Source organism: Scyliorhinus torazame, chromosome 1 (genome assembly GCF_047496885.1).
Source record: "Scyliorhinus torazame isolate Kashiwa2021f chromosome 1, sScyTor2.1, whole genome shotgun sequence".
NCBI classification, from domain to species: domain Eukaryota; kingdom Metazoa; phylum Chordata; class Chondrichthyes; order Carcharhiniformes; family Scyliorhinidae; genus Scyliorhinus; species Scyliorhinus torazame.
Genome location: NC_092707.1, coordinates 412,459,412 through 412,472,231, shown reverse-complemented (window position 1 = coordinate 412,472,231; position 12,820 = coordinate 412,459,412). Strand labels below are relative to the sequence as shown.

The window sequence follows — 12,820 nt, the reverse complement described above, 5'->3', positions numbered from 1 at the left end:
TGTGTTTCCATGGATGGGTTAATGGGAGAATCCATTAAATATTCTTTCTTCCTCTCTCTCATTCATACCCCTCCATTCTTGGTGGATTTCCAGTCCTCTCCCTCACCCTCTCCCTTTCCCGTATTCTGGACACTCCCAGCAAAGAAGGACCAAGGGATTGATTACGAAGGGGAAAATAGAGTACATGGGGGAACATACAAACTGACTGTGACAGTTTCTTTAGGTGCATGAAGAGAAAAATATTGGTGAAGGCAAATGTAGGTCCCTTACAGTCAGAAACAGGGGAATTTACAACAGGGGCAAAGAAATAGCTGAGCAACTAAACACATACTTTTGTTCTGTCTTCACAAATGAGGACACAAATCGGATACCAGGAATGTTGGGGAATGCAGAGTTTAGTAACAGGGAGGAACTGAAGGACATCAATATGAGTAGAGAAATAGTGTTGGAGAAATTGATGGGATTGAAGGCTGATAAATCCCCAGGGCCTGAGAATCTACATTCCAGAGAACTTAAAGAAGCGGCTCTAGAAATAGTGGATGCATTGGTGGTCATCTTCCGGGATTCTATAGACTCCCCAATAGTTCCTGCAGGTTGGAGGGTAGTTCATGTAACTCCCCTATTTAAAAAAGGAGATAGGGAGAAAACAGGGAATTATAGACCAGGAAGCCTGATGTCAGTAGTGGGGAAATTTCAAGGATCCATAATCAAAGATTTTATAGCAGAGCACTTAGAAAACTGTGGCAGGGTCGGACGGAGTCAGCATGGATTTACGAAAGAGAAATCGTGCTTGACAAATCTACCAGAATTATTCGAGGATGTAGGTAGTAGAGATGACAAGGGGGAGCCTGTGGATGTGGTTTATTCGGACTTACAGAAGGCTTTTGGCGAAGTCCCGCATAAGAGATTAGTGTAAAATTAAGTGCATAGGATTAGGGATAGAGTATCGAGATGGATACAAAACTGGTTGGCAGACGGGAAACAAAGGCTAGGAACGAACGGGTCTTTATCAAATCGGCAAGTAGTGACTCATGGGGTGTCGCAGGGATCAGTGCTGGGACCCCAGCTATTCACAATATATATCAATGATTGAGATGAAGGAACAAAATGTCAGATCTACAGATTTGCAGCTGACACCAAGTTGGGTGGGAGGGTGAGCTGTGAGGAGGATGCAGAGATACGTCAGTGTGATTTGGACAGGTTGAGTGAGTGGGCAAATGAATGGCAGATGCTGTATAATTTGGAGAAATGCGAGGTTATCCACTTCGGTAGCAAAAACAAGAAGGCAGACTATTATCTGAATGGCCATAAATGAGGAGAGGGGAATGTGCAATGAGACTTGGATGTCCTCATACACCAGTCATTGAAGGTAAGCATGCAGGTATAATAATCTTTATTATTGTCACCAGTAAGCTTACATTAACACTGCATTGAAGTTACTTTGAAAATCCCCTCGTCGCCACATTCCGGTGCCTGTTCGGGTACACCGAGGGAGAATTCAGAATGTCCAATTCACCTAACAGCAAGTCTTTCGGGACTTGTGGGAGAAAACTGGAGCACCCGGAGGAACCCCATGCAGACATGGAGAGAGCATGCAGACTCCCCCAGACAGTGACTCACACCAGGAATCAAACGTGGGACCCTGGCACTGTGAAGCAACAGTGCTAACCACTCTGCTGTACCGACTACACAAACGGAACAAACAACAGAAAACGTCTCTGACACTGAAAGGGCATTAAGGAGATTGAAAAGAATAAGGAAACCACACAATAGATTTAATTTGGAGAAACACTAACGACGGCAACTCTGAAAGTGAAATAATGATATGCAAAATGAGTTGAAAGCATTAACTGTATGAAAGCATTCTCAAATATGTCTGTAAAAATTAATGTTATGAAGGATTTCACCCATTTATTTTCTCAAAGAAAGGGGGATGTGACATTATGGAAATGTTCATAATACAAAGGGTTATTGCCATATCACAATTAACCATTAGGTGGAGCTAGATGCAGAACTATATAAAGCACTGACTCTCAGATTTCTGGAGAGGGCTGGGAGAGAGCTGGAGGATATCGAGAGAGAGCAGTGATAGGGAGGACGGTACAGTTATAGATAGAGTGGAGAGACTAGTGTTAGTTGAGTGCAGATTGTAGATTAATAGACTATTGTTTACTACAGGAGTAAATGGTCAAGCTTAATTAAGTAGTGTAAATAAATGTTAGCTTTGTTAATGAACTTAGCTTCTGTGATCTTTGTGAACATTACAACATCCATCCTCAGAACAAGAATCACAGAGAACACCGCATTCCTCTGGGCCCTTTCCAAGGCCACCACATCCTTCCTTAGATATGGGGCCCAAACCTGCTCGCAATACTCCAAATGGGGTCTGACAAGAGCCTTATACAGCCTCAGAAGTACATCTCTGCTCTTGTATTCTTGCCCTCTTGACATGAATGTGAACATTGCATTTGCCTTCTCAACTGCTGACTGAAGCTGCCCATTAAACTTAGCTCATTTTACACTTGGCTCCTGAGTCCCTTTGTGCTTCTGATTTCCCATTGATAAAATAGTCTCTACCTCCCTCCTTCCTATCAAAGTGCATAAGCTCACACTTTCCCACATTATATCCATCTGCCCCTGCTTCCACAATGCTACCTGTCCCTCTGCATATCATTGTATCATCTGTGGGCAGCACGGTGGTGCAGTGGTTAGCACTGCTGCCTCACGGCGCTGAGGTCCCAGGTTCAATCCCAGCTCTGGGTCACTGTCCGTGTGGAGTTTTCACTTTCTCCCCGTGTTTGCGTGGGTTTCACCCCCACAACCCAACGATGTGCAGGGTAGGTGGATTGGCCACGTTAAATTGCCCCTTAATTGGAAAAAATGAATTGGATACTTTAAATTATAAAAACAAATCTTTGTATCAACTGCAAACTTAGCAACAGTTCCTTCAGTTCCTTCTTCCAGATCATTAATGTAAATTGTGAAAAGTTGTGGTCCCAGCACCGACCCCTGAGGCACACCACTAGTCACCGGCTGCCATCCTGAAAAAGACCCCTTTATCCCCACTCTCTGCCTTCTGCCAGTCAGCCAATCCTCTGTCCCTGGCAGTATCTTACCCTGAACACCATGGGCTCTTAAAGATTATTTTTAAAAATAATAAGTTATTATCACAAGTAGGCTTCCATTGCAATGACGTTACTGTGAAAAGCCCTAATCGCCACAATTCAACACCTGTTCGGGTACACAGAGGGAGAATTGAGAATGTCCAAATTACCGAACAGCACGTCTTTCGGGGCAAGTGGGAGGAAACCGGAGAACCCGGAAGAAACCCATGCAGACATGGGGAGAGCGTGCAGACTCCGCACAGCCCGTGACCCAAGCCGGGAATCAAACCTGGAACCCTGACGCTGTGAACCGACAGTGCTAACCACTGTGCTACCGTGCTGCCCTCAACAGCATCCTATATGGCAACTTGTCAAAGATCTTCTGGAAATGAAAATAGATCACGTCCAATGGTTCTCCTTTGTCTAACTTCCCTGTTATATCCTCAAAGCACTCTAACAGATTTGTCAGACACGATCTCCCCTTGACGAAGCCGTGCCGACTCAGTCCTATTTTATCATGCACTTCCCAATACTCCGCGATCTCATCTTTAATAATGGATCCTGTCACTGGGGTTGAAACAGGGCTGGGGGGGTGATTCTGTTCGGGTGGGCAGTGGGACACAGGAGCCACATTTTACTGGAGGGCAGCCACTTAATGTGGTCGTTGCCAGGATGGTGATTCTATTAAAGTTAGCAGCCTGCTCGAAAGAGCGACTGACCAATCAGAGGGTGGCAGCTCAGCAGTGGCTATTTTTTGGGCCTGTGCCTGGAGGATGAGGGCACATCAAAGGTCGCCTGCCTTCGACCTCTGAGGACGCGTGGGCTGGGAAGGCAAGCGCCAACGAGAAGGGGGCTGGTTACCAACAGGAGGCAACACCGTTGTTGTGGGGCGGCCGATTCCCCAGACGACGCTCCGCAGGATGCTGGAATTCCCAAAAGGGAAAGCACCTCACGTATCCCGCTGGGAGAGCACCAGGGCTGATCTGCCCGTCTCCCCAGACGATGGTGTGCCCTCCGCACACAGGCAGGAAGTGGCCCTTCATTGGCCACTGAAGTGGTTCAACTGGGCTCAAGGAGTAGTCTCCACCAGCTCCCTTTCCTCCCATTGGGAACGGGGCGCGACAACAGGAAGACATCAGACCCACCAGCGGAACCCAGCGGCAGGCTTTTGCCGGCCTTTCCACCTTGAAGCCAAAGGGCCTGGAAAATTCCAGCCTGGGAGAGTAAACTGCTGGGATCTGCTTTTCCCACTGCGCTCCTGCAGAAGGCCTTGAATCTTTGAGCTGCTAACTCGAGGCCTGAAGCTGGGGCATGGAGCTCTCTGCACTTTGCTCCTTGACACTCACATCTAATCTGGTCACAGCATTCACTTCACAAAAGTATTTTCAGAATTGCACTAACATTTATAAAAACAGGAATTTAAATGGTGGGGAAGAGGCAGAAACACACAAATGTTGGAAGAATTGGAGGTGGTGAGCACGGACTGTTTAATAGCTCACCACAAGAGGAAGTGATTTATTGCAGAAATGTATCGCTGCAGTTCTCTCTCCGTGTTTATTTTATTCTCTCACAGGATGTGGGCATTGCTGGCGAGGGCAGCATTTATTGCCCATCACTAATTGTCCCTGAGAAGGGGGTGGAGAGCTGCCCACTTGAATCACTGCGGTCCCTGTTGTGTCGGTACACCCAGCACCGAATCACCTGGCTGCCTTTGATCTGTCCCAAATACCTCACACGGTCTTGGATATTGATCCATGTCAAAAGGGAGATGCCAAATTATCACCAGTCTATTGGGAGAGGGAACTGCAGGAAGCCAATCCCAAAGGAAGAGTATTAAGTTCAGGAATTAAAAAAGGAATCTGGAACAGATCCTGTTCAGTGAAGTTAAGAGTGAGGAGCCGAGGAAAGCTCCAGGTTTAAAGTGAGAAGCAGATTTAAAGCAAATGAGTCTGTGAGAAGCCCGGGGGCCAAGGAGACAACTGAAGGTCTGTAACTCCTGACTATTGCCTGTGGAGCAGTGGTGTTCTGTTGGTACAGCTGAGTACCTGAGAGTGTGTGTGGAAGGCAAAGCCTGAATGCACATGGTGATCCAGGGGAGAGGAACATCAGTTATAATTAGCCTTCCCCCAATTTAGCACATTCATCCTAGGACCACTCTTATCCTTGTCCACCAGCACTTTAAAACTTGCTGGATTGTGGTCACTGTTCCCGAAATGCTCCCCTACTAAAACGTCTACCACCTGGCCGGGCTCACTCCCCAATACCAGGTACAGTACCGCCCCTTCCCTAGTTGGACTGTCTACATATTGTTTTAAGAAGCCCTCCTGGATGCTCCTTACAAACTCCGCCCCGTCTAAGCCCATGGCACTAAGTGAGTCCCAGTCAATATTGGGGAAGTTGAAGTCTCCCATCACCACAACCCTGTTGTTTTTATCTTTTCCAAAATCTGTCTACCTCTCTGCTCCTCTATCTCCTGCGGGCTGTTGGGAGGCCTGTAGTAAACACCCAACATTGTGACTGCACCCTTCTTTATTCCTGATCTCTACCCATATAGCCTCACTGCCCTCTGAGGTGTCCTCCTGCAGGACAGCTGTGATATTCTTCCTAACCAGTAGCGCAACTCCACCACCCCTTTTACATCCCCCTCTATCCTGCCTGAAACATCTAAATCCTGGAACGTTTAGCTGCCAATCCTGCCCTTCCCTCAACCAGGTCTCTGTAATGGCACATTTCAGGTGGAGTATTGTCTAAATCTGGGCATCACACTTGAGGACGACCACCAGGCTCTTGGAGAGGGTGCACAGATGGTTCACCCGAAAGATGCCCGGGATGAGGGACGTCAGTGATGGGCGGAGAGACTGGATGAGTTTGGATTCTTCTCCTTTGGGCAGAGCAGGTATTGAGAATCATGATGTGTTTTCCATGCAGAGGGAGGAACTGTTTCCAATGGCAGGAGGATCAATAACCAGAGAGACACTGATTTAAAATGATTGTCAATTTGGGTTGTGATCTGGAACAGGCAGCCTGGATGGGGCATGGAGCCAGATTCAATAGTGAGTTTCAAAAAGGTGTTTGGAAAACTTCCCCAGGGGGGGAAATTACAGAGCTACGGAAAGAGATCAGGAGCTGGTGTTAATTATTGATCAATTATCCTTCATTGTAGGTGAGTGGAGAGCATCAATTGGGTTTCATTTGGGCACATACAAACTGGAACTGTGCTGGGATTGAGTTAGGAGATGTGTCCTTGTAATGCTTTACTCTGTAAATAAATGCAAGATTGAAAAGAAGTTCGCTTCCGTTTCAGCCCTCGCCAACTCACTTTCAGAGTTAGAGCAGTGGGACTCCATGGATAGCTCTTTCCCAGAGCTCACAGCAGCATCATTGACTGAATGGCCTCTTTGTGCTTTACATTGTCCATCGGTTTATCATGTTCTTTAGTTTATCTGACAGTTTCCGCCAACATTGTCACCGCTCTTTATTTTGCTTCAGTGTATTCAGAACTTTCATACCAAAGTTTGAAATTTGGAACACACACAGGCTATTTATGTGGCCACTGAAAATCATGTGACTTTTGGCATTCTGCGCCAAGCAGTCCTGAATATCAAGCAAATACCTAATTAAATGTGGACATTCACAGGCGTCCGGGAAACACACACATCCCTTTGTTTAAGGATGGACCGTCAACAAAAAGAACTACACCATTTCAGCCGATTCACCTTTCTGGTTCACCATAGACAAAAGCCACATCAAAACTCACTGTGGGTCAGATAATGTGAATGGGTCCCCGTCAACCTATCATTTTTGTCCCTCATCCATACCGAAGCTGGATACATTTCAAAGTGTCAAATGAAGATCAGTTGCTCGGATACCGCACAGAACTCCAAACGCTTCTGTTTAAAGTTGTAAAACTGTGAGCAAAGAGTATTTCACCCCAGGAGTGGTTCCACTGACAAATAGGGATATATTTAGTTAAAATAAACTTTATTATTAAACAACATTAACATCACAGAAAATAAATTACAGTTAACAGCAAATCAATTCTTAATAAAATAGGGAAACATTTTAACTTCTAACTGATACCTTCTTCATCGCCAATTAAGCAAAGCCCATTACAGGTCAAAAGCCACTTGTAAATAAAGTAAGCAAACAATGGGGACACTTGCTGTCCTCTATGCAGAGATTTGCTTCCAGCAAAGGAGAGACGCTTTCAGTTGAAAGCTGCAAGTCCTTCTGTCTTTTGAGAACCAAAGCTAAATTGCCTGCTGCAGACCTGGCTCCTCCCCTTAATTACATCATCTCTCTCCCACTGACTGTGTTACGACCATCTCACCAAAGCTAATCACCACCACTCAATCATCTAAACCCGAGGGAAACTTATTTCTATGTACTAAAATCCACTAGCCCCATATAGGTAAATAATTAAACAGTTATAATCAACGAATATACCACTTTTACAACATCTTAATTGCACCATTTGCAGAGACAGAGTCTGCATATAAGTTAAACCAGTATTTGTTAAAAATATTATTGCAACAGAATAATATATACCTTAACCCAGGCTTTTAATAGCATTACGCTGACATATATAAAATACGGTCAATATTAAAAATTGTTGCAGTTGTCACACAATTCAGTTTTAAACTTTAAAAAACTATTAACTTTCTCCCAAGTGCTTCAAACAAATCCCTGATTTAAATCCTCTCTCCAAATTGATTTTTTTCTTCGACCTGGTCACTGACCATTAGAAACATTGAATTGACCGAGGGGCAGTATTCAGGTCATTGTTTCTCTGGTATGTACAGGACCTGAGTCAGCAGGACCCAGCAAATCTATAGCAGCCTAACTGAATCTATCAGTGTAATTAAACACACTAAGGGCCCAGGCTCATGGCCTGGATTTCTAATCAATGATCACATTCTTGTGTTCCAGGACAGATTTATCACATTCACTTTTATTAATTCACCGGCAATAATAGCGGATCTCCGGTGATATTTACGTGGGAAATCAAGTCAAAGAAAGTTGGGAGGACCCAGTGCTGTGCACTCGCCTAACTAGCCCGGGGACAGGGTCCCAGTGCTGTGCTAGCCTCACTATGCCGGGGACAGGGTCCCAGTGCTGTGCACGAGCCTCACTATCCCGGGGACGGGGGCCCAGTGCTGTGCACTGGCCTCAATGTCCTTGGTCTACAGTCCAAGAGGAATCGGCCCCATTGGGGGAATTCAATAATAACTGATGTAAAATGATGCAGACACTGTTGTGAAGATTTGCAGACCGTCACTTGCTGTTGGAGGTGTTAACGACGGCAAACACTGCCTGGCAGCAAAGCAGTTTGAGTTGTTATAGAATTGATTTCAAGTTACTAGGCCCGTTTGACAGCAGCGTACACAGTCGCCTCCTCGACGATCGGTGACATTGGGCGGCTGTTATTCTGACGGAAGAACTGAATATCGGCGTAAAATAATTCTGCCTCTTCCGGCTGCAACAAAATCAGATGCACAGGATATAATGTCACGAGAAAAGACACTTGTCCCCCAACCTAAACACAGAACAAACTAACCCCCAAACTAAACACAGAGCAAACCCACCCCCAAACTCAACACAGAACAAACTAAACACAGAACAAACACCCCCCCAAGCTCAACACAGAACAAACCCACCCCAAACTAAACACAGAACAAACCCACCCCAAACTAAACACAGAACAAACCCACCCCCAAACTAAACACAGAATAAACCCACCCCCAAACTAAACACAGAACAAACCCACCCCAAACTAAACACAGAACAAACCCACCCCCAAACTAAACACAGAACTAACCCACCCCCAAACTAAACACAGAACAAACCCACCCCCAAACTAAACACAGAACAAACCCACCCCCAAACTAAATACAGAACAAACCCACCCCCAAACTAAACTCAGAACAAACCCACCCCCAAACTAAACTCAGAACAAACCCACCCCCAAACTAAACACAGAAAATACCCACCCCCAAACTAAACACTGAACAAACCCACCCCCAAATTAATCACAGAACAAACCCACCCACAAACTAAACACAGAACAAACCCACCCCAAACGAAACGCAGATCAAACCCACCCCAAAACTAAACACAGAACAAACCCACCCCAAATATTAACACTGAACAAACCCACCCCCAAACTAAACACAGAACAAACCCACCCCCAAACTAAACACAGAACAAACCCACCTCCCAAACTAAAAACAGAACAAACACCCCCCCCCAAACTAAACACAGAACAAACACCCCCCCAAACTAAACACAGAACAAACCCACCCTCAAACTAAACACAGAACAAACACTCCCCCAAACTAAACACAGAACAAACCCACCCCCAAACTAAACACATAACAAACCCAACCCAAACTAAACACAGAACAAACCCTCCCCCAAACTAAACACAGAACAAACCCACCCCCAAACTAAACACAGAACAAACCCCCCAAACTAAACACAGAACTAACCCACCCCCAAACTAAACACAGAACAAACCCACCCACAAACTAAACACAGAACAAACCCACCCCCAAACTAAACACAGAACAAACCCAACCCCAAACTAAACACAGAACAAACCCACCCCCAAACTAAACACAGAACAAACCCACCCCCGAACTAAACACAGAACAAACCCACCCCCAAACTAAACACAGAACAAACCCACCCCCCAAAAACTAAACACAGAACATACACCCCCAAACTAAACACAGAACAAACACCCCCCAAACTAAACATGGAACAAACCCACATAAAACTAAACACAGAACAAACCCAACACCAAACTAAACACAGACCAAACCCACCCCCAAACTAAACACAGAACAAACCCACCCCCAAACTAAACACAGAACTAACCCACCCCCAAACTAAACACAGAACTAACCCACCCCCAAACTAAACACAGAACAAACCCACCCCCAAACTAAACACAGAACAAACCCACCCCCAATCTAAACACAGAACAAACCCACCCCCCAAACTAAACACAGAACAAACCCACCCCTAAACTAAACACAGAACAACCCACCCCCGAACTAAACACAGAACAAACCCACCCCCAAACTAAACACAGAACAAACCCACCCCCAAACTAAACACAGAACAAACCCAACACCAAACTAAACACTGAACAAACCCACCCCCAAACTAAACACAGAACAAACCCACCCCCAAACTAAACACAGAACAAACCCACCCCCAAACTAAACACAGAACAAAACCCCCAAACTAAAGGCAGAACAAACCCACCCCAAACTAAACGCAGAACAAACCCACCCCAAACTAAACCCAGAACAAACCCACCCCCAAACTAAACCCAGAACAAACCCACCCCAAACTAAACACAGAACAAACCCCTCCAAACTAAACACAGAACAAACCCACCCAAAACTAAACACAGAACAAACCCACCCCCAAACTAAACACTGAACAAACCCACCCCCAAACTAAACACAGAACCAACCCACCCCCAAACTAAACACAGAACAAACCCACCCCCAAACTAAACACTGAACAAACCCACCCCCAAACTAAACACAGAACAAACCCACCCCCAAACAAAACACAGAACAAACCCACCCCAATCTAAAGACAGAACAAACCCACCCCCAAACTAAACACAGAACAAACCCACCCCCAAACTAAACACTGAACAAACCCACCCCCAAACTAAACACAGAACAAACCCACCCCCAAACTAAACACAGAACTAACGCACCCCCAATATAAACACAGAACAAACCCAACCCAAATAAAACACAGAACAAACCCATCCCCAAACTAAACACAGAACAAACCCACCCCCAAACTAAACACAGAACAAACCCACCCCCAAACTAAACACAGAACAAACCAGCCCAAACTAAACACAGAACAAACCCACCCCCAAACAAAACAGAACAAACCCACCCCGAACTAAAGACAGAACAAACCCACCCCCAAACTAAACACAGAACAAACCCACCCCCAAACTAAACACAGAACAAACCCACCCATGAACTATACACAGAGCAAACACCCCCCCAATCTAAACACAGAACAAACCCACCCCCAAACTAAACAAAGAACAAACCCCATTAAACTAAACACAGAACAAACCCACCCCCAAACTAAACACAGAACAAACCCACCCCCAATCTAAACACAGTACAAACCCTCCCCAAACAAAACACAGAACAAACCCACCCCTAAACTAAACACAGAACAACCCACCCCCGAACTAAACACAGAACAAACCCACCCCCAAACTAAACACAGAACTAACCCACCCCCAAACTAAACACAGAACAAACCCACCCCCAAACTAAACACAGAACAAACCCACCCCCAATCTAAACACAGAACAAACCCACCCCCAAACTAAACACAGAACAAACCCACCCCTAAACTAAACACAAAACAACCCACCCCCGAACTAAACACAGAACAAACCCACCCCCAAACTAAACACAGAACTAACCCACCCCCAAACTAAACACAGAACAAACCCACCCCCAAACTAAACACAGAACAAACCCACCCCCAAACTAAACACTGAACAATCCCACCCCCAAACAAAACACAGAACAAACCCACCCCCAAACTAAACACAGAACAAACCCACCCCCAAACTAAACACAGAACAAACTCACCCCCAAACTGAACACAGAACAAACCCACCCCCAAACTAAACACAGACAAACCCACCCCCAAGCTAAACACAGAACAAAACCCCCAAACTAAACGCAGAACAAACCCACCCCAAACTAAACGCAGAACAAACCCACCCCAAACTAAACCCAGAACAAACCCACCCCCAAACAAAACCCAGAACAAACCCACCCCAAACTAAACACAGAACAAACCCCTCCAATCTAAACACAGAACAAACCCCTCCAAACTAAACACAGAACAAACCCACCCAAAACTAAACAAAGAACAAACCCACCCCCAAACTAAACACAGAACAAACCCACCCCCAAACTAAACACAGAACAAACCCACACCCAAACTAAACACTGAACATACCCACCCCCAAACTAAACACAGAACCAACCCACCCCCAAACTAAACACAGAACAAACCCGCCCAAACTAAACACAGAACAAACCCACCCCCAAACAAAACACAGAACAAACCCACCCCAATCTAAAGACAGAACAAACACACCCCCAAACTAAACACAGAACAAACCCACCCCAAACTAAACAAAGAACAAACCCATCCCCAAACGAAACACTGAACAAAGCCACCCCCAATATAAACACTGAACTAATCCACCGCCAAACTAAACACAAAACAAACCCACCCCCAAACTAAACACAAAACAAACCCACCCCCAAACTAAACACAGAACTAACCCACCCCCAAACTAAACACAGAACAAACCCACTCCCAAACTAAACACAGAACAAACCCACTCAAACTAAACACAGAACAAACCCACCCCTAAACTAAACACAGAACAAACCCTCCCCCAAACTAAACACAGAACAAACCCACCCCCAAACTATACACAGAAAAAACACCCCCCCCAATCTAAACACAGAACAAACCCACCCCCAAACTAAACACAGAACAAACCCCCCCAAACTAAACACAGAACAAACATCCCCCCAAACTAAACACAGAACAAACACCCCCCCAAACTAAACACAGAACAAACCCACCCTCAAACTAAACACAGAACAAACACTCCCCCAAACTAACACAGA

General features: G+C 45.5%; 1 protein-coding gene across 1 annotated transcript in view; it reads right to left on the bottom strand.

Annotated features, from left to right (window-relative positions):
• Positions 1–7,068: 7,068 nt before the first annotated feature.
• LOC140428480 (uncharacterized) overlaps positions 7,069–12,820 on the bottom strand; it is a 97,470-nt gene continuing 91,718 nt past the window's right edge. The window contains exon 6 of the mRNA XM_072514999.1: positions 7,069–8,580. Within this exon, the coding sequence (XP_072371100.1) occupies positions 8,464–8,580 (117 nt within the window). The 3' untranslated portion in view covers positions 7,069–8,463. The remainder of the gene's footprint in view (positions 8,581–12,820) is intronic.